Genomic DNA, 23,650 nt, shown 5'->3' with positions numbered 1-23,650 from the left:
AGCACCCGCTCCTGCACGACCCCAAGGAAATCCGCGCGTCTCGCCTTGGTGGGAAAGGAAGAGAATCCAAGTGAGCTCGTTACCTCCTCGGTCACCGCTGCCCCCTAGGACTCCGGGTGCTTCTCACCCCAGCCTCCCCGCGGGGCCGGACTCAGAGCCGCCCTGCAGATGGGGCGGGTCAGGAACGGGCGCCCCAGCTGCGGGTGAGCGGCACCGGCCGGCCCGCCCGCCCGCCTGGCTCCGCGCAGGGACTGGGCGGGCAGAGGATGCGAGGCGCACGGACCCAGGAGCGGGATCTGAGACTGACGGGGGCGCGCTAGGCTGCCACTTGGATGGCCCGGGGACCGCTCCTGCTCCCGGGACCGCTTCTCCGCGCCTTGTGAGCTGTGCGCGGGACCTGGGGGCGGGGACCTTAGGCGGCGGCTGCAGGGGGGCCAGCCGGACGCAGGAGGGGGCGCGCTTTCTCCCTGCGGGTCTCAGTAATGAGGAGACTGAGTTTGTGGTGGCTGCTGAGCAGGGTCTGTCTGCTGCTGCCGCCGCCCTGCGCACTGGTGCTGGCCGGGGTGCCGGGCTCCTCCTCGCACCCGCAGCCCTGCCAGATCCTCAAGCGCATCGGACACGCGGTGAGGGTGGGTGCCGTGCACTTGCAGCCCTGGACCACGGCCCCCCGCGCGGCCAGCCGCGCTCCGGACAGCAGCCGGGCAGGCGCCCAGCGAGATGAGCCTGAGCCCGCGACTTGGCGGCCCCCGGCGCCCTCGCCGGGCGCGCGCTGGTTGGGGAGCGCCTTGCATGGCCGGGGGCCGCCGGGTGTCCGGAAGCCCGAGGAGGGCGCAGGGGCCGAGACCTTGTGGCCTCGGGACGCCCTCCTCTTCGCCGTGGACAACCTGAACCGCGTGGAAGGGCTACTGCCCTACAACCTGTCTTTGGAAGTAGTGATGGCCATCGAGGCGGGCCTGGGCGATCTGCCGCTCTTGCCTTTCTCCTCCCCTAGCTCGCCGTGGAGCAGTGACCCTTTCTCCTTTCTGCAGAGCGTGTGCCACACCGTGGTGGTGCAGGGGGTATCGGCGCTGCTGGCTTTCCCCCAGAGCCAGGGCGAGATGATGGAGCTCGATTTGGTCAGCTCTGTTCTGCACATTCCAGTGATCAGCATCGTGCGCCGCGAGTTTCCGCGGGAGAGTCAGGTGAGAGCACGCGGGCGCGTGGAGTGGAGACTGGCGCCGCTGGGGGCTGGGACCATCGCGGGGGGGGGGGGGGGGTTGCTGGGGGAGAACGGGGACGGGGAAAGTCCTGAAGGACTTAGGGATTTTCAACTTTGACACTGTTTAAGGATTGGGCCACCTCGGTAGTTGCTAGATTGAAGTAAAAGAAAAATACTTAAAGCAAAAATGGGAAAAAGTGCCGGACAAAGTGGAAGTCTAAGTTTAAGATCTTGGAGAGGGATCCGGGTTCTATTGACTAGTTTGGTGGGAGGGTGGGTTGTGGGAAGGGCGATGGAGGATCCGCGACTTGTCAGAGTTTCACTCCCTTGAGGAATTCGGAGAGCATGTGGCGGAAAGAGCAGCATCTGCTCTCTTTGACTTAGAAGATGTGCCTGAGCCATAGGCGATGGTGTCAGGAGGGAAGCACATCCCTTTGAATTCCTTGAGTAAATAAGAAATCTGTAACTAGTACCAGAAGCAATAGATAAAGAAGGGTGGTTAATTAGTCTAGGCTATTATGTGATCGCATGAAAATGGATGGGATGAGTCATTTGGGATTATGTTTTTGTCCCTGTCTTCTTTCTATGTGATGTGGGCTCAGAGGCTGGCTGTATGCAGATGCTCTGTTCAGCCCATTTCTGCTCCAATTATCTGGAAATAAAGGAAGTTTCCTATGAGTTAAAAAAAATTATATTTTCAATAAAAGAAGCTATTTGTAAACTTAGCTGTTAACAATGATGATGAGATAAATATTTAAGGGAGGGTGGGGTCCTTTAAGCAATAGAAGTTGTATGCATTTTGTGCCTTATTTTTATCAAAATATCAAGGCTCATTAAGCCTTGCACAAAGTATTTATGAAACAAATAGGTAATTGGTATTGGTCCCATTGTAGAGGCTGAGAAACTAAGGGGAAAATTATATATATATATATATATATATATATATATATATATATGTAAATGAGTAAGGACAGATATCAAAAGTTTGATAGAATCCATTCATAAAATGTCAAGAAAGTACTAAAGATTTATTTTTCTAGAAAAATGAATCTTACATTTTTAATCTTGGGAAAGGCGGGCACTAGTTACTTTCAGCAGTTGCCCAGAAGATTCCTATTTGATGCTGAACTATGGAGATTTAATCTGCAGAGTGCAGGCTAATTAACTTTTATCTAAAATATTTCCATCACCTGAATCCGAATGACTGTAGGCAGCAGATGGGAAGGCAGAGAAAACACAGGTGCACAATGCTGCCAATGGCCAAAGTGTTATAAACATGAAATTGCATCCATAGGGTGTATCATTATTAATATACTATATGCAGAATCAGATCTAATGAAATGCAAGAGTCAGCATCACTTGTTTCTCTTCATTGCTTCTTTATTATCTAATATTTCATACGTTGCCAGGACTGTTCACAGTCTCCAGACTCCTCTCCATTTGTAGATTGTTTGGCAAGCGTCTTCAATAGCAAGGATTTTTCCCAAAATTAGTGTTCCTTAGTTTGAAGGAAAATTGTCTGTGTTCCAGGATGGATCTGTGCAGTATATAGCACATTACAACACGGGGGCCAGAGCAACCATGAGGCAGCACCTAACATCAGCAGACTTCAAAGTTTAGGACCCGGAGGAGGAACAGAGTCCTCTAGGGACAACCTCTACAAGCAGACAATAAAATAAATACTCTGCCAAGCACATGTACTTCTATATTTCAATTCAGAAACTTACTTTAAGTCACTGTTGTCACTGTTATTTTCATGGCACACAGCTTGAAAGGCAAAGATTATGATATTAACTCAGGTCTAGTTTGCCCAACTGAGGACATTTTATTTCATTTATTTTAAATTCAAACATATCTAACTCATCTTACTTTTAATATATCATTTAAATGTCATTCTATAATGTTGTATAATGAGAATGTCCAGCTCAATGCCAAGTCATTGTAATGTATAATTTTAGGATATGACCATAATCTGCTTTCAGCAAAAATAAAAACTAATCTTTCCCTTGCTTCTCCTCAAAAGCAGACATTTCTCTAATATACTGATGTGATTTTTTAAAATTATCTAAATATAAAAAAATGTTGAACTCATTTTACACATTAAATAAAATTGACTTAATGTAGCCACTGTCCTCATTAGAGTCTACTGCCCAGTGACCCAAGTTATTGATTGTGCCAGTGCCTGAACAAAGGATTCGAGAAGAAAGCAGACTTGTCCACACAACCAATGATGTAAAATTGTGTCTCACATTTAGACAAATCAAAATTGCTTTAGAGCAGGAGCAGCAACAGTGCTTTCTCTCTCATCTGAGCTGCTGATTTCTTCCACATAAAGCCTTTAAGTACTGTATGATGGTTTTTATGGTACCTACCACAACTTCTGATGGAAGGAGAAACCACTGACATGATCCAATCTCAAAGAAAAGCATAATAGTTTTATTTCAATATACTGTTTATTCAAAACATAAACAGATTATCAGCTTGGAAGGAATCAACTTCATTCAAGCAGGGAAATCCATTGAAAAGTAAGATAGTTAATGACCCACTTTTGGAAACCATATGTATATTATCACAACATAATAAAAGCTTAAAGCAACATTACACACAGGATAGGGTCAAAGCACATTTCCATAAAAAATAAAATCTGACTTGACTACCACACTCAAATCTCTACTTGAAGCTAACTTATTTTATTAAGATGATTGCTTCTTAGTTCTATGACCTTCAAGTGATGATGTTGCATATGGATCCAGTTACATTTACATACAAGTCACATTAAGTTTCTATAGTTGTTCTTTCTCTTCCCTCCCCATAGTATTGTTTCTTGTAGGGGTTTTGTATAGTTTCTCCAAAGTTAGGTTAACACTCCTTAAAATTTACCTGCTCAGGTAGTGCCAGATATACATTTCTCTCTCAAACATATATCTCATGTTAATTCCATATTGGTTCCATTAGGCAAAGTTAATGGAGTAATGTAATTGGCTTAGATCCAAACACATGCAATTAAAAAGTGACTACGCTACAATTTTCAACTCTTGTTGGGTGTACCATCCACAAATAGTATGTCTCATTGAGCCATATATACTAACTAATTAACATATGTTCATTCCCTTAGAAATACAAGTGCTTTAGATGATCCATTTTCTTTGACAATACAAGGCTAAGTACTGAAGACTTTTTATTAGAATTTGGCTAGCACAGCACCACTTTTGTACAGTACAGGGGACAGAACAATGATACCACTACATAACTGAGGTACCTCATGAGGGGATAAGTAAAGGACATTTATTTTTAAAACATCTGCTCTCAACTGTGTTGGCTTTCCTTGACTCGCCCCGGCTACGCACTGCTCTCTCTCTGGAGGAAATGTATTTTTCTACATTTCATGATGAATGGCTGATAGCAGCACCTAATTATTGCTGACTTGAAGATAAACGATTTCAAATTAAATGTCAAGTGATGCAAAACTTTTCTTAGCAATGATCTTTTACAGGTTCCTCTTGAAGAACTGAGACTTGGGATTAATTTGGAAATTTTTATTGTTAGTTTGGGAATTTTTCTTTATAACATTAATTTATTTTTCCAGATACATAGAAAAGAGGAGACTAGCAGACAGTATTCATTAGGCAATTAGTCTGTCTCACCCACTTTTCTTTGTGCCTGCCACAATGTAGTCATAAAGAGAATTTGATCTTGATCTTGTTTGACTGTTATATCTTGGAGTTAACTTATGATTGAATCAGCTGAGCTAAGTATCTGAATCTAAAACCAATTTCAGTGTCTAATTCCTTAATGTGTTCTCTCTGCTGTTGCAGAAAGCACCATGGATTTTGTGCCATAAGGTTTTATTTCATGAATACCCCTAATTAGATTCTAAGCATGTTGGTTAAAAGGACTCTTCAGTCTACCTCTACCTCTTACTCTCCAGTTAATCTTAAGCAGGTGTCTCTGTCTCTGAGCATCTATGCTTACCTGTCAAAAGAAGGTACCTTACCATCCAACAGAGTTGTTTTGTGAATCAAATGATGAAGTGAAGTTCTGTGGAAAATGTATAGTGTTAGCTAAATACCTAGTAGAGAGGTTGGTTATGATCTGATGAGAATCATCCAAGTCAGAATCTCCACTAATTCTCCATTAGTAGTTATTAATCAAAGTGGGATGTGATTCTCATGTCTTCATCATCCATCTTATTCTCTACCCACTTCCTCATTTTTTTCTTTAAAAAATAAAAAAGGGTAGCCTTGGCTAGTTTGGCTCAGTTAGTTGGGCATTGTCTCCATGGTTTGATTCCTGGTTAAGGCACATGCGTAGGTTGCAGGCTCAATCCCTGGTGGAGGGGAGGGGCGTGTGGGAGGCAACCAATGGATGTTTCCCTTTCACATACCATGTTTCTCTTTCCCTCTCCTTTCCTCTCTGTCTAAAAATCAATAAAATTAATGTTGTTTTTTTTTAAAAAATAAGTGGATTCACACACAAAGGCCCCCAAAATAAAGGAAAACAAAACAAAACTGGGTTCCTAAGTTTGTTGCATATATCCCCAGGAATAGAAGACATGCCATAGGGTACTGTTCTGTACCAGTGGCAACATTTTACCTATGATACCTCTAACACAGTTTCTAGAGCCTTAGGTATTGACATAGAAGCTTCAGTGTGATGCCCAATATTTTTCAGAAAGGTTGGTCTCTTATTGGTAGGAAGTTTGCACCATAGATACACTTACAGTAGATCATTCATGAGATTATGGCCACACAGTCTAACTTCTCTCTCTACCCTAGGCCGCCCACTGTATCACTAAGCACACTGTTTGGCCCATCTGACATTATTTTCACAGCATGTCTTTCTTGAACCACCACAGCAGTGTGATGGTCCACATTGGCACAGGCTCCTTATCTCAGCATGGAGAAATAACAGTTTGCAAAGCAGCTACAGTACATTGAGTATCATTGCCCTAGACCAGTGGTCGGCAAACTGGCTCAGGAGCCACATGCGGCTCTTTGGCCCCTTGAGTGTGGCCACGAAGTTTCAGTCGCACTGTACGTGCGCGCCCGCACATGGTATTTTGTGGAAGAGCCACACCCAAGGGGCCGCAGTTTGCCAACCACTGCCCTAGACAATTATATGGGGCTTCTTATAGCAAGGTGTTGTTCATCTTAGTGACACCACTGAATGTAGACATGGGAATCTCATTGCTGTTCCTCCTGACCACTCTAGCTACTCCCATTGACATACAGGGGAGAGTAGAGGAACTGTACAGCACCAGAAATGTGATGCCACTCTATAAAACTAGGCAAGAACACACAATGCTCTATAAAACTCAGCATCTGCCACATTGCTTTTTGAGAGATATATGAATAAGAAACTAATGAAAAATCTTTAAACCACTCATTTGTCTTTCTTAGGTCTTTCTTTTATGGGATGGGGAAAAGTAAGCGGGGAATAAGCCAGTTGTCTACCACCTCCCACCTCTTCTTCTTCCTTCAACCTAACACCTCAGCCAGATGATCAGATTTCATTCCAGATGTGTAAGATTCAGACACTTTCAGAGGAGACTGTGTTTGATCTTATGCACTGAGGGAGCAGGTACTGACCTGGGCTGGTAGTTAACCCTGACACTGAAAGCCTAGTATCTGGTTGGCCGGGATAGTCTACTGATTGAAATGAGCCTTCAAAGGTTCAAGTGGTAAGAATTAAGCAGATGACTTCTTTTTAGTCAGGCTGAAATACGCCTCATTATTACTCATGTGAGACATAGATACAGGAAAAAAACTCAATTATATATATTTGTGTAACATGTATGCTTTTTAAGGCTTCTTCACAAATGTACTCCTATAATCCTCCTAGCAGTCCTTTGAGGCAGATAACAATGTATAGACAACATAACATACAGAGTACTAGAAAGCTATGCATTGTCAACAAGGAGAAGACGAATAGCTCCTTTTGAATTTAGTGTATTTGTCAGCTTAAAATCCAAAAGTAGACTGGATTCACCACTGCTTTTGAGTTATCCTGGGGGAGGGAAAAGGATAAACAAGAAAGATCCACTTCCAGATTTGATTGTTAAAAGAAATTTCACACTAAATATCCAATAATGAGAATTGAATTAAACGAATGATGATATATCTTTACAATGGAATACTATTTATTCAAAATGAAAATATATTTATTGACAGAAAAGTAGAAAAACATTTATGTAAAAGATGATATTACTTCTGTAAAATATAGCACTGGGAGAAAGTAGATTTACAGTTGTATTATTTTTCCATACAAACTATAAACCTACTTTTGCCCCACCCCATATAAAGTGTAGAATTTTATTTATAAAAGTATTAACAGTGATTGTAACTAGGTGGTAGAAACCCACGTTTTTCCTATCCATACTTCTATTTTTCTAAAAATAAGTACATATTACCTACACAATGAAAAACAATAAGAGTAAAACGATAAGTTACCTTCACATTTCCTTACTAATGTGTTCAATACTTCAATATGAAAATATAGAGTTCAAGAAAAAATAAATTGTAGAGTATATGTTTAAATTTATCAAAGTCCTTTCATACACATTTTTATTTTCCCCCCATTTATTCTCACAATTACTTTGTGAGGTAAGCAGGACAAATAGTATTACTATCCTTATTTTGCAAATGAGACAATTGTAGTATATTAATGGAAGAAATAGAAGGAAGAGAATAGGTTTTTTGTAGTGAGCCGATATAGGATTAAGCCTTGGACTGACCTGTTGGCAAAGTCACAAACAAGTCCCAACTTATAGGGCACAGTCCTCTTAGCATAATTAGGCTTGACCTTATGATGCTCCCTAGATCTTATCTGGGAAGCTAATGGGCTAAGGGAAGTGCAGCAAGAACAAAAAAAGTGAAACTCACAAGAACAATGTAACTATGGTCAAAATAAGTGAAACTCACAAGAACAGTGTAACTATGGAAACCACTACCTTGTTTACCTCTGACTATAAAATAAAGGCTCAGCTTGCCTCGGGATATTTCTCTGTGGCCTCAGCCAGGCACAGGAAGATCCATGGAGACTAAAGAGAGCTAGAGAGTTCTGAACACCGTCTCCGTGTAAAACATTCTTCGCCGACTCCGTCCACACCTTTGGGAACCCCTGGACCGCTGGGGCTGGACCTCGGCAGTTTTTGAGAAGCGCAGACCTATGTTTGAATTTTCACTTTACAACTTTCTAGACATTCTTACCTTGGGAAGCATGTTTGATACCCTTGCCTCAATTTCCTGGTGCATCAAATGTGAATATCTCATAGAGTTAAGGTGAGAACAACATCATGTATGCAGAGTTCTAGTCAAAGTACCCAGAGCATTGTGTGTTCTTATTATGATATGATCATTCTTTTAGCACAAAGTGTAGATCTGTTAACATGGCATTAATAAAAACTTAATTAGGTAAGAACTCAAGTATTCTAGATTGCTTTTCCAGAGTTCTTTTATACGTATGTTCAATATGAATGTGATACTTAGGCTTAGCAGATCCAGTTCCAGTGAGCCAACCCAAAGAAAAAATGAAAAAATTTGCTGTTTTGAAACCCCACTTACGTTAGGGTTCTAGTCCAGTGACAGTTAAGTGTGTGAAAAGTTAGCAATGAAGTGACTTTCAAGGTCGCGTTTCAACTGGTTGCTCCTTTGTATGGGTTCTGAATGATTAAATCTCCGGAGCAGTCACAGGAGAGATTAGGAATAATGTTCTATTCCTATTAGCTAGTATTAGTGAGGAATTCACAAGTCTTGTCTTATCTCCCACCCTGATTTCTCACAGGAGCTTCCCAGGATCTAAACTTAAGGAACAGTAGAATGGAAACAACAGCCTCACTTCGTGAATAAAAGCATTAATGTCTAGTCCCCAGGTGCTTGGCTCTTCTGAAAAATATTGAGTTGGAGCATATGGCTTGGGCTTCAAGCTTCTGCAGCATTTTCTAATTCTAATTGTTGATATCTACCATCTTATATCCAGGCAAATAAAAGGAGAAAGTGGCAAGAAAAAACAAGATGGTGGTCCAGAGGTATGGGTTCTGGAAGGACAGGAGCTGGCTTACTTTGCTGTGGGAGGGTGGACAGTGGTCTCCCATAGAGCTCTATGTCCAAATCCCCAGAACCTGCGCATATGTTACCTTCTGTGGTAAAGGGGACTTTGCAGCTGTGCTTACATTAAACATTGTGAAGTAGGGAGGTTATCTTGGAACATCCTGCTGGACCTAATGTAATTACATAAAAATGATGCAGGAATTGTCTGAGGCGAAGTCACTGTGATGATGTCATGATAAAAATGGAGATGGGGTGGTGCATATTGAGGGTGGAAGAAGGGGCCCTCGCCAAGGAATGCAGGCAGCTGCTAGAGGTGAAAAGACAAGGAAATGAATTCTTTCCTCAGAGGCTCCATAAAGAATGCAGCCCTGCCAACACCTTGACTTCAGCCCGTAAGACTGAGTTCAGACTTAGGACTTCCAGTCATTAGTAACAAGAGAATAAACTTGTGTTAAGTCACTCATTCGTGGTCCTCAGTTATAGCCGCAGTAAAAACTCATGCACTCTGTGACACAGACGTATGCATAGAGGCGGTGGAAAAGAGACAGGGCCACCTGGCCCAGCTTACCCTGGGGAGGCAGATTCTCATTCAGCTTACATGTTTTGCAGCAGGACAAAAGAAAAACATTAAGAGAGATAGAACTTGGGTCTCTCAAGATTCAATGACCCCACTTACTTGTAACCATGACCCAATGGATGTTGTAGGCTTCTGAGGGGAGAAAGGGGTTCTTGGAAAGGGCAGCATCTAACTTGACGTGGATGGAAGGTTCAGAAGTTTCCCCCTTTACATTCAGGCTTTATTTGTACTAATGTAATGGACTTGTGGCATAGGTTAGCTCATGGTTTAAGGGACAGTAGCCTTCTTATATACTAAGGCTTATGGAAAATTAATAACCATAAAGCAGACGCTGTTTTATTGAATGCCAAATATATCAAACTGTTTGATACAACTTTGAGAGACTTGTTAAGCGCATATTGCTTTTATGATGACAAACATAATGTATATGCACTACTACCCCATGGCATCCACAGATCACTGTGGGTAACATTTTGACGCCTTTAATCTCTCAAGGCTATAATGGTTTTAAAAAATTAGAAACAGTTGCCGCAATTTAAAGCAAGCCTTATTGTCACTCCAATTGGGCATTGGCGTCAAAGAATAGAGGAAAGTACATTTTTTTAAAAAAAATTGTTGTAGAAAACTCAGAGTTGACAGGGAATCTTGAAGCTTGGGCACTTTGAGTTGGTCTTTCTATATTAAAGGGTAGGATTTTCCTTTGTATTTGCAATCTAGCTTCATATTGTCATCACTCTGCAAAGTGGCTGAGTGCACAGTTCCAAACACAGACAGCTCTGTCTGGATGTTCCAGTAGCATTCTTAGAAATGGGTTGCCACTGCTCTCCTCTCCATTAGGGGTGGTTATTAGCTGAACTTTCAGTGTCAAGCACTGTGATGGCTGCACAACCTGCAAATAACCTATTCATGGCTTTTGTTTGTTTGTTTTTTGTCTTGAAAACCTCAACTCGAAGTCAAAAGTTATTTATATTCTCTAGGTCAAAAATTTTAAAAATATGTATTTCCATAAACAAAGTTAGGTGCTCAGCATGTCTTTATCTAATAGAATTACAATCTGGCTCAGTTATGGAATTTATTTGTTCAGTCCCAAATGGAGGTACTGAAACAGGAATTTCATTAAACAAAGAATTTGCTTCACTGTGTGGTGAATTTAATAGGTACAGACAGAGAGCTGTTATTATGTTGGTGCAGTATGCAGAATTAATTTGAGTCGCATCACACATTGTGTTATACACATAAGGAACTGCTTCAGTGTACACCTGATAATGAATGATAAATCTATACCTGGGTTAATCCAATGTGCCTTCGCCTGGTCGCAGGCACAAAGAGCCATCTAGTGGTACCTGAACTACAACTTTAAGTTAAAGCATCTTATGAATCCAACCTTACAAGACAGGCAAAGGCCTCCAAGCAACTTTTAGTTCTTTTCCTAGACTTTTGACAGTGGGGAAATCTAGGTTAATAAGTGTATGCCTAGAGAGACTGGGAGAAAATTGAGAGTGACTCTTACTAACTTTAGAAATGTAGTGTGGTTGATATTTTAGTAGCTGTATTTATGATTATTCGGCTCATTGTGCAGTGTGAAAAGATGCTGCCATTTTATTGTGTTAAAGTATAGCATTTATTTCTTCATTTCCTATTATAAAAATTTTGTGTTCTAGGTAGATAATTCTGAAAATTAATAAAATGACAAAGAATAAAAAGTTACCTGTAAACCCACAACCCCAAAGATCTAGACATATGTATGAGTTATAAAGTTGTGACCAGGCTATGAGTTTCTTTTTTACTTAACCATATACTATAAACATCTTCTATGTTATTAATATTTTTCCATTATTTTTAATGGCCAGATAATTTGCCTTTGAAAGGGTTGTTTTGTGATTTTCTTAATCCCTGTTGTTTGAATTCATGTTTTTCCCATCACAAAACCACTAACACTGCTTCTGGTAAGACTTGGCCAGCTTTATTCTCCCTTATTATTCTTGTAGTTTTGGGAGCCATAGAGCACTTGCTACTTGAGTTCTATGACACCATCATGGTTTTTTCCGTATTTTTGGCTCTTCCATTGTTTTTTACTGATTGTGCTTCTTTCTTTGACCCCTTGTAGTAATAACCATAGGTCTGTGCTGTCCAATATGACTGTGCTAGCCCTCTATGAATACTTAGGTTTAAATTATTTAAAATTATATCAAATTTAACAGTCAGATTTTCAAGCACTCTAACCCAATTTTAAGTGCCCAATGGCCACACGTGGGTAGTGATTACTATGTCTGACAGTACAGATTTACAACATTTTCCATCTTCACAGAAAGTTCTGTTGGGAAGTTCTATTGCTGTTTAAGGGCATGGAGTTGCAAGGGACAGAAACTCCATTGATCTAACAAAAACAAGGGGTTTGTACTGAAAAACTACAAGAAAATGAAAAGGAGCGGAATTGCAAGTAGAGATGGACTATACTACTGGAGAGTGTTAGGGCAACTACTCTCTTTTTCTGACTTTATAACTCTAATCAAAGCATCTAACTATGGTCCCTATTTATCTTTCTTTACATTCTCCAGACATCTGTTGGCTCAACCCACATAGATTTGTTGTTACCTCTACACCCCCAGGTTATATGTCCTTCCTTAATCCAATCAGCACTGGCCATATTCCTGGATTAAGTGCTCAATATAAACCTTAGAATAGAGCAGTAAATAAAATATCAAAGACTCTACTCTCAAAAAACTTTCATTCTGGTGGGGAAGATATATGAAAAGACATACAAACAAATACATAATATGGTACTACTAAGTAGAGGCAAGTGTGATAGAGAAAAATAAAGCAGGGTGAAGGATTAGAAGAATGACTATGGTTAGTCAATAAGGATTGTCTAATGAGATGATGTTTGAGCAAAGAAGGAAGAAAGGAATGAACTATGCAAATTTTTGAGGGAAGAGAATTACCAGCAAAGAGAATAAAAGTGCAAAGGCCCAGAGGTAGGAATGAGCATAGCAATAAATATTTATTGAATACCTGAATATCCTTAGCACTATTTGTTAGAGATTTGTTAGTGGGGGCACAATCTCATAGAAGGAAATGTCAATAGCAAGGCATCGTGTACACACATATGGACAGTTTTCAAGGTTTAGATTCCTGAATTTCTCTGTGGCAACACCAGAAATTTCGAACTGGGATTATTGCTATAATAAGGCTATTCTTGAATAGGCTTTATATCTCTAGGTTTTCTTTTCCAAACCACTCTGCACACTGCTGCTAGATAAATCTTCCTAAAACAGAGCAACTTTCATTTTTTTCATTCATTCAACAAACACGTCAAGTATAAAACACTAAGCTTCATGCCACCCTCTTGCTCAACATGCATTTTATTTTACTGTGCCAATGATAATCTTTATTTCATACCCCAACATTCCAGAGGGGTGAACACACACCTTAACATCAGTGATTCACTACAAGAGTGATTTGCGCAATTGGAACAGAATTCACCACCCTTAAGAGAATGTATCCAGTTCTCCAGGTTTTGTGAGTATAGTTCAAAAGAGCATTCCATCCCAATTCAAGATTCTGACATGCCTCCCCTGAAGCCAGAGAAACACAGGCTAATAATCATCAGCAAACTTACAGAACATGCTCCTCAAGCCCTTCCTCAAGTATGTGCAAATAACTCTTTCCAATTTGTGACACTCTGTTGAGAAATAGGTACCCAAAAAGCATAAGATCTCTAGAAACAGAAATATGTGTGTGACATTTTTATTGATAAATGTAAATCATTATATTAAAAAGCATTTCTCTGTTCTGTATCCCTGTAGAAAGACAGATGTGTACCCAAGCTGTAACGATCTGCAGATGAATTAAGCTCCAACTCAGAATTGATTTTTCCATTGAAACAATGTTATCTGTGGCTGTTAAGACTTCGGGCCAGGCTGAAAAGCCTCTTTGACCCATAATATAGCAGAACTATGGCATGAATAGTTCTGTGGACACTAAACAATGTCTATAACAGATTCTTTCTGTTTGAGACCAAGGGGATGTGGAGTGAGGAGGAAAACCAGAAGACTGGCTTCAAGTTATAGCTCCAGACTTGTCTGTATAGCCCTGGAAAAAAACCTCTCCGAGCCTCAGTTTCCCCTATAATAAATTACAACTAGTTACAAAATGGGTATTCATTGAGTACCTGCTGTGCTATTTTAAAGAATTGATACAGGTCTCAGTGACTTAATAAACATAAAAACACTGTAAATTTAAATTTGAAAAACAGATGAGAAGTACCGTCATTGAAACATCTTCTTCTACAGGAAAATACTCCTAGCTTCAATTTCAGAAGCCAGGACCTATCTTCCTCAGAACCGATTTGTCAGTAGGAACCCTTCTTCCACCCCCTGCATTGAACCGGGTGGAGGGGGGGCGGGGGGGGGGGTCGCTCTGTCTCTCCTGAACGGTCAGCAGTAGCTGGAAAGGGAGGCCAGGGGAGCAGGGTTTCCCACTTCCAGACCGGCACGCAGTGTCCCCACAGTCAGCTGCCTATCTTAGGGGGAAGGACAGAGTTGGAGGAGCTGACAGGGTAGGAGGACCACAGCCAGGACGGATTAAAGTGAGAGAGACACTTTGGAAACCAGATATTAAAGCTAGGATTGCCTGCTTCTGCTCATAAAATAGGCTAGTTGAGATTTTTGAGATTGTTTCTAAATAATGCCTTGCACTGGATTGGGTTCCTGGCAAATAATTAAATCCCATTCTAACCTTCATTCCAAGTCTTCCTTTTAACGCTTGCTGGGCAGTGCCCAGGTAAAGATCTTGGCACATCCAGTCCATCAGGATTCAGCCAGAGCCCAGACCAGGGGAACGTTGAGGATTTCCTTGAGCACTGGGAAGGACCAGGAATACACCAACAGTATAAACCATGGCTGCACGAACTCTGCCACAGTATTCAGTGACCTCCTAACTGCCTGCCTCCATTCTTGACTCTCCATGATGTTCCCCAAGCTGCTATCAGATAGACAACTAGTCCACTAGCCTGCTTAAACCCTTTCACTACTCCCTAAGGATAATAGCGTTGTTCTCCAGACCTTAGGCATTTATGTGCTGCCTTCATCATCTACTGCTATTATTGTTTGTCATTAGCTTACTGTTTTACTTAAATAAATTTGGTTAACAGAAACCAAAAGGAATACATTTGGATTTTAAGTGATCTAATATGCTAAGGAACAGAGGTAAAATAGCAGAGGCCAAACAAGGTAATTGGGAAGTAGGGAAAGAAAACAGAGCTATGAGCCCAGCCGGCGTGGCTCAGTGGTTGAGCATCAACCTATGAACCAGGACGTCATGGTTCAATTCCTGGTCAGGGCACGTGCTCAGGTTGCAGACTTGATCCCCAGTGAGGATGGCATGCAGGAGGCAACCAATCAATGATTCTCTCTCATCATTAATGTTTCTCTTTCCCCCTCTCCTTTCCTCTCTGAAATCAATAAACATGTATTTTTAAAAAAATCTTTCCATCATGACATTAATGAAAAACCCTTGCCACAAATAAAAGTAAACTGTAAAAATAAGTACACAATGAGATCAAAACAATCTTAGGTAGATACCCTTGCCTGAGCCCGTTTTTAAGTGGGAAAATTTCCAGGTGTTAAAGAAGTTAGTAGCATACTGATACCAAACTGAGGTTTTTTTTTCTTGATTTAACAGGAGGATTAAATACTAATTGAAAAGGGATTAAATTTCTCACTTTGTGATTCAGTGTTATTTAATGTCAGGTCCCTGAACATCCTAAATTCTCCCACGAACCACCATAGCATGAATTCTAAGCGGCAACCAAGACCTTTCATTACCTGAGCCTTGCTCTGCTCTCATTTCTTCTAGATATTAACCCTTACCCTTTATTCTCTGTGCTCAGCAATGCCTGAAGGTGAATGCTGTTCCAAGCCTGGGCATGTGCTGTTCTTACTGCTTAGAATGCCCTTTGCCCTGTGTCCGCCTGAAACTCCCATTCAACATTCAAACCTTTGCTCAAATATCATCTGTGCATGGTTCAGTGCCCACCTTCTCCCCAACACTTCCCTATGACTTTCCTACCTGTACGTATCTCTTTTCTAGATCTGTGGCACAGCCCTGTCATTATTTGTTAACATGTGATTCCTCCGCTAAGCTGAACTCTAAGCTCCTAGCACAGTGTGCGGCTCATAATTCATGCTTAGTGACTGTTGATTAAAGTCAACCAATGGTCCATTTCCAGCCCTTCCAGTGTAACAGAACTAAGTAACATCTGTGCAAACCCAGCCTCTGTCAAGGTGGGCTGATGTGAGCCTAAGAAAGTATACTGCCTTGAGGGAACGTATCCCCTTTCCCTGTGGTGGACACGAGTTCATGACCACTCAGGATTTACTGTGTTATGTAGAACAAAGCTGGAAGTGAAAGGCCTTGAGGACATTGATTTTTGTAAGAAATAGAAAACCTGTTTCTACTCCCCTATTGAACTTTTCATGCATCCTTCATTGTCCCTCAATTGGTTTTCCATTTCCTGTAGACTACAAGTGACAGAAAGTGACATTGTCCTCATGTCTTTGAGTCACAGCTTTCCCTAATTCTCATCCCCACCCCCTCCTTCAGCAAATTTCACTATATTTTGAAGCCAAAGATTCTTGACATGTAAAATTAAAGAAAGTAAGACTTGGTGAAATGTAGTTACTGGAAATAATCATCCATGAACAAGAGAAAAAAAAACCTAGAATTGTATTTTATCATGTCACTTCTCATCAAACAACATATCAGGAAATGAGACAAGAGTTCAGACCTGCTAAGAATACCCTGTTCTGTTCCTAGCTTCCCATTGTATTCACTGCCTTTCCTTCATCAAGGACAGTTCCTTAGGCCTTCAGCCCCGGAGGGCTGGCCCCCTGTTATTAGCCACACCCAGAAAACTCTTCAAAACATAGATTCCCAGACTTATTAAATCACAACCCCTGGGGCTGGAGCATAGAAATCTATTTAAAAACAAACAACTCCACAGGTGATTGTGTCCGCAGGTAGTTCTGAGTGTATTTTGGGACCACATTATCCTAAGAGTCTCCCCTAATGTGATTTTTTTATTGAACCAGGAACCACCTGAAACAAAATTACATTAGGTAATTTTTTAAAGTGTAGATTTTTGGCCTCACTGAGTTCTACTAAATGATGTGCTATGCCCTAATATATACATTTTAAAAACACCTTCCCAGGGGATTTATATATGCACCGAACAGTTTGAGAATTAATGATCTGGGGCAGAGGTCTCAAACTCAGATACCTCATAGGGGAACAAGAAGGTAATGAAAATGTGAAAAACAGTCCCAAATAATACAGTAGGGAGTAATAAAAACTGTAGGTAATTGAAGAGCCCTGACCTTTCTAAAGGAGGCAGCCAGCCACCCCTCAGCTGCAACCAGCTGTTAACTCATGGGCATGTAACTTTTCAAAGGAAGCCAGACTATAGATTTTTGTTAATGTAAACAGTTCCTTAAATGTTGACAACTAACTCACTTTTTTGAAGCTTTATTGAATTATAATAGACTAGAGTCCCGGTGCACAAATTCATGCACCAGTGGGGTCCCTTGGCCTGGCCTGTGGGATGGGGCCGAAACCGTCTCTCTGACATACCCCAAGGGGTCCCAGATTGTGAGAGGGTGCAGGACAGCCAAGGGGCCCCACCGGTGCACGATTAGGGCTGGGGAGGGATACAGGAGGTTGGCCAGCTGGGGAGGGACCCTGGGAGGGCTCCAGGGCTTGTCCAGCCCAACTTGCTCAGTCCTGATTGGCCAGCCCCCAGCAGCAAGCTAACCTACTGGTCGGAGCGTCTGCCTTCTGGTAATCAGTACACGTCATAGTGACTGGTCAGTCGGTCAACTGTCTGCCCCCTGGTGGTCAGTGCACATCATAGTGAGCAGTTGAGCAGACTTACATATCATTAGCATATTACACTTTGATTGGTTGAACAGCTGACCAGACACTTAGCATATTAGGCTTTTATTATATAAACTGTATGATGTTTAAAGTATACACAAGATGATTAGATATATGTGTACAGTTTACCTTTGAGTAACGTGGGAGTTAGAGGCACCAACACCCTCATGCAGTCAAAAGTTCGCATATACCTTTTGACTCCCTAAAACTTAACTACTGATAGCCTGCTTGTTAACTAGAGCCTTATTGATAACATAAATAGTTAATAACACATATTTTCCATGTTAATTGTCCTATATACTGTATTCTTACAATAAAGTAAGCTAGAGAAAAGAAAATATTACTAAGAAAATCCTAAGAAAGAGAAGATACATTTACAGTATTTATTTAAAAATTTACATATAAGTGGACCCCCACAGTTCAAACCAGTGTTGTTCAAGGGCCAACTATACATTATGAAAGGATCCCTCCCATCAGGTTAATTGAGTAAATCACATTTTAAAAACTAATCTGCAGGCGCCTGGCCGGAGGGCTGTGTTGAGCATCATACTATGCACTGAAAGGTTGCAGGTTTGATTCCCAGTCGGGACGCATACCTGGGTTGAGGGTTTGGTTCCAGATTGGGGCACGTACAGAAGTCAACCAATCAGTGTTTCTCTCTCTCCCTCTCCCTTCCTCTCTCTCTAAAATCAATAAAAATATACATTTAAATAAATAAATAAAAATAATCTGCAGGCCCAGTAGGGCTGGAGGTTCACCAGTTCGACATTTTTGGGATAGGAAATGTCAATGCATTTGTTGTAGGAAAGTATTAACTGGCAGTACCTCAGTGCTAAGTAATAGGAGGTGGCATAGGCCTGTAGCCATAGCAAGAACAATGACTTTAAGGTGCAGCTAGAAAGAGCTAGAATAAGTACATATTGTAAAGGAGAGAGCCACCCTAATTGGAAAGCAAGAAAAAGCACTAAAAGATAATGAATGTAATAAAATAAATTTTAGAAACCTTACTGGGACAATAGAGATGCAATAATGATAACTATGTACAGTGTTTGACTTATTAAGTAGAATGGTTTATATCAAGTAGATTAGCAGCATCATGTGACATATAGTAGGTACTCAACATAAAATATGTATATATACACATATATCTGTATATATCTATGTGTGTGTGTGTGTGTGTGTGTGTGTGTGTGTGTATATATATATATATATATATATATATATATATATATATTCATTTCCTTGTTTTCCCTTTTCTTAAACCTTTGTTCTGTTACACTAAAATTTAACAGGCACTAAAAGAAAAAAGCAAGCTCATGGCAAAAAGCTGACACAGTCCCTTGATACTCGTGCATGTGTTTCTTCAAAGACAACTGATAATATTTCCATGAGATAATTAACAAGGTGGTGATGACAGAGTGATTGAAGTGCCTCATAAGAAATGTCATTTCAAAATACAAAAATGTCCTTGCATCTCCTTACTGGCTTTCTTTCCTGTACTGTAGGTTCAGTGATTCTAAATCCTGTGCCAAGGAAGTTGCTAAGCAAATGGGCTCGAGGATTCTTGTGGATGGTTCTGAAAAAGCTAACAATACTCTGTTTAGGAAGGTTGGATCATTGACCTTTTTAAAAAATAGTACTTTTATATTTTAAAAACAATGTGGTGATTATGTGAAAAAAATTATTCACAGTTTTAAAGACTGATAATTTTATCACCTTCACATACCCTTCAGTCCAATTTTTATCCCCTTGTATAATACATGTTTTTATCTCTGTGAGGTCAGTGTTTTCTGTTTCACTTGCCATAATAATCCAAGGGCCTATAGCAGTTCTTTGCACATAGTAAGTCACTCAAATATCTGTTCAGGGAATAAATGAATGAAGTTCTGAAATGATACATGTACAGCCAATTTTGTATTCTGCTTTGCTCACTTCTATTATGTTATGAATCTTTTATGTCTCTGCAAACTTCAAACAAATCATATTTCTCTACCTGTTTTGTTCATTTTTCTTCTAATTATAAAATCAGAAAAATGAAAGCCTGGGGGGAAAAAAGTCTTAATCTCAATCCAGAACCAATCACTTTTTACCTGCTGAGATATTTCTTGTAGCTTTTGTTAACATAAAACTTTTTCTTTAAATGTGGAGAGTTTCTATTCAGATTCTTTCATTTGATGTGACATTTCTAGTGCTTCCCTATGTTACGGGAAACCCACTATCATCATTATTTTTATTTATTATTTTTGAGAACAATCGTTTATTGCTTTTCCATCCAAAGCTTTGTGAAAAAAAAAAAATATATATATATATATGATCAAAGTTTACAGACTGCTTAGTTCAGACTAAGAATGTAAGATGTGAGAACCTGGTCCACCATGGTCTATGCACTGGAGTCTGAAACAACTCCCCCAGACTTGCGAATTGCCTTTACAGATGCTGCATCCCATTCACACCATCTCACAAGACATACTTGGCTCATTAGTCCAAGTCACTGGGATTTACAGAGGATTTTTGGTACAGTTTTGGGGGTTTGTTTTGTTTTTCTTCCCCTCCTGCTATAAAATGAAATTTTCAGTTCATTTCTGAAAAAATAAATTGATCAATAAATTCACTTTGTTCTGCTTCTACTTTACACGAAGCTTCATATGCAACTCAATACCTTTCATGCTGCATTTCCTTTTCTGCTGTTAGTGCTTGGAGTTGCTGCTTTTGGGCTTCTCTGCTCTGCTATAGATTTGAGCGAGCTTCGAACACAAATGGCCTTTATCTCTCCTCATTTTCTCCTTCTTTTGCAAGTTGGTCAACAAGCTCAATTAAACCACCAACTATTTTCTAAAATTGGCTAATTTTGTCCACAAAGTCCTTCCACTCTTCCTTGAGCTCTATGGTCTTCAGGGTAACTTCTGGGTCCAGATGGTTCAACTCATCACACGGCAGCCCTGCTTCACCCAGGATGTCCTTGACCATAGCTGTTTCCCTTCGGGCTTCCCTGCCAACCCATAGCAACCACGTGTTGCCTGTCACCATTATTTTATCAACTTCATATTATCCCAAATTTTTGGATATACCTAGAATGTTGACATTTCAATTCTTTTTATAGTTTTTGTCGTAAAATGTTCTCAATAAATGTCTTTGTTTATAGACTCTTTGTCCACTTTGTAGAATATTTCCTTAGCATGTGTTTCTGGAAGGTGAAAATAAATGCTAGTTAATTGGAGTATTTCCAGGGATCTATGTCATATTGGGTATATTTTCTACACACCTATATAGCTCAGCATGTCATTGTTAGTTTTCTTACAAATAAGAGGAAAATTGACAAGGCATAAATACCTTTCCCAGACAAATTCAGTTAGATATCACTTTATTCTCTTGAGCATTTAATGTAGCAGAAATGAGAAACCCATGATATTTATATTTATTCCTTTGAAGTTTACTTTTTTTTTCTTTTTTCCAAAATGGTTGACAGTTTTTTTATTAAAATATCTTGCCAGATATGTCTAAGTACAGTTCATTTTTATTGAGTTTGCCAAGAATGAGGTGAGTCCATCAAACTGAGATTTTTTTAAAAACAGAATTTTTCATCAGAGATGTCTTTGATTAGTCCTTCTGTTATCATAATGGTTTCTTTCTTAGGTATACCATAATTCTTAAGTTTATCTCCCATACTAGGTGACTAGTTTATATCCAAACCAGGGCAATTTCGAAAGTGAAAAGGGGAGCAGTTAACAACTACACAGGACAATAGGCATAAAACAGGAATTGTCTGAGTACAACCTAAAACACACAGCCACCCCGACTATCCTTTTTCTGTTATTTACAGATCTTGATTCTTGTGTTCTGTATCCTAAAAGATTTTCTAAAACTGTCTTCCAAATCACTAATTCAGTGCTTACCAATATTTATCATGCCTGTATGCTTCTAAAACATATTTGAAATTTATTATAGAATGTTCAGTTTTCCTGTTTCCATATTTTTCATTCCATCCTATTATTGTTCATCTCAACATGTTCTCCTCTTGTGGATTACTCATATTTCATAAAAGTCATGTTATCCTGCTATTGTTTCAGTGTCAAGGTCTTTGTGGGTTTTTATCTAATTTTCCTTTGGCTTCTAAAATAAATCATTTTCAAAATGGCTTTCCTTTTCTTTGCCTGTTCTGCAGCATTTGTACAGGGCCCATGTTGTTTTGCTTTTTTTTTATCGGGTGAGTGGAGGAGTTCTTATTCTAGAACAATAAGAAATCTATCTAAACCCTCTGTTTGCCAACAAACAGGCAGCATAGATTGATAATTGCCTTACTTTGAATTCACTTGTGCTCTAGCTGAATCTCTTTCTAATAAATACAGCTGGACATGAAGTTGCTGTGCACATCGCCTAAAACAAATCCCGGTCCTTAGCTGTCACCACGCATGTGGTATTATGCCCTGCTGTGCCGACCTGGAATCTGCTCCTCCCCTGCTGTGTGGCTTTGTGATAACGTGAACCAGTAGCCTTTTCAGAATATGTAGCCAGGCTCCATCCTAAACCTCCTGGGTCAAAACCTTAGGAGACGTAGGTTTGTGCATGTAAAAGATACGTGTTTCTGATAAATGCCCACCTGGCTGGGAATCACTGATCTGAACCAAAAGTTCAATACACTGATCTCTACTGAAAGATGTACATAAGAAATAGACACAGCTGATGGTTTGCATGCCTACTAGGAGGATTTCTGATGCTGCTACCTTCTATGATGCTTTTCTTGTGAAAATTAAATCTCTCCCATACACACTCCACTTGGAGATTCAGTTTTCATCTACATTAAAAATATGTATTATTTTTAATCAAAGAAGGGAAGTGATTGAATATCATTCTGACTACTTCAAAAAGCAGAACCCATGCAGTAGAGGGGCCCTGGTGACTCTTCTAATTGAACTAGGTGATAGAAGGAAAGAGATGATAGTCATAGGAGTGAAGAGCCAAAGGATCCAGATTGCCTGAGTTTGAATCCCATCCCCACTCCCTACGAGTTACTTTGCACCAAATCACTTAACATTTCATGGCTTAGTTTCTTCATCTATAAGACAGAGATATTAGGATCTATTTCATTGAGTTTTGAGGAAGATTAAATGAAATAACTTACAGAAAGTGTTAAGAAATTCCTGATATATATTTTTGTGTTCAAAAAAATATTAGCTACTGCCCCGGCTGGGTGGCTCAGCTGGTTGAGCATCATCCCATATACTAAAATGTGGGTGAGATTCCTGGTCAGGGTGCATACTGGAGGCAACTGATTGCTATTTCTTTTCACATCGATGTTTCTCACTCTCCCGCTCTCTTTCTTCCCCTTCCTTTCTCTCTAAAATCAATAAAAACATATCCTCTGGTGAGGGTAAAAAAAAAAAAAGAAAAGAAAAGAAGAAGAAATATTAACTACTATTAATTCCAGACACAATTATCAACTTCAGTTTTTTTTCCTTCTGATTCCACCAGCTTGTAGTTTATGGAACATCCTTCCATTCCAGCAATAAGTTGATTGTGAATAAAAGTTTTCAGAGTTGCGGGCTTTCATATTTTCATGTCTCATTTGATACTTCAAGTGGGAAATTGTAGAATGCTGCATCAGGTCAGTTCTGAGTTTTATTGGGATTTTATGGGTAAGTCCTTGAATGGTGATCCATCACTGTAATTTCAGTTTGAACAGGCAATCAATCATTTCATTTTTGCCCATGCCTTTATGCTATTTCCTATTGCCTGCCTTGCCTACCTCATTTCTTGTTCTATCTACTTCTGTGACTTTGGAGCAGTAACTGGTTTGAAACCTGTCAGTACTGGATAAGCTAGTGAAGTCCAGAAAGGAAGTTGTTCTGTGTGTTTCTAAAGGCCCCCATTGGTGATAGCCACGAGGTGGGCAGTTTA

At 40.1% G+C, this 23,650-nt stretch overlaps 1 protein-coding gene and 1 pseudogene across 3 annotated transcripts in view; one reads left to right on the top strand and one right to left on the bottom strand.

Moving 5' to 3' along the window:
- Positions 1-482: 482 nt before the first annotated feature.
- GRIN3A (glutamate ionotropic receptor NMDA type subunit 3A) overlaps positions 483-23,650 on the top strand; it is a gene marked incomplete at its 5' end in the record, with an annotated part of 145,770 nt that continues 122,602 nt past the window's right edge. For both annotated transcript variants that reach the window (XM_081103598.1, XM_081103599.1), the window contains one exon: positions 483-1,181. In XM_081103598.1, the coding sequence (XP_080959724.1) occupies positions 483-1,181 (699 nt within the window). The remainder of the gene's footprint in view (positions 1,182-23,650) is intronic.
- LOC308528406 (intraflagellar transport protein 20 homolog) lies at positions 20,244-20,722 on the bottom strand (annotated as a pseudogene). Its single transcript has 2 exons — positions 20,415-20,722; positions 20,244-20,337 (listed from the first exon to the last, which is right to left on the bottom strand). The product of its transcript is annotated as an intraflagellar transport protein 20 homolog (transcript).

The sequence above is a fragment of the Myotis nattereri genome (genome assembly GCF_964212035.1).
Source record: "Myotis nattereri genome assembly, chromosome: 12".
Taxonomy (NCBI): Eukaryota; Metazoa; Chordata; class Mammalia; order Chiroptera; family Vespertilionidae; genus Myotis; species Myotis nattereri.
This window is presented reverse-complemented; position numbering and strand designations above follow the sequence as displayed.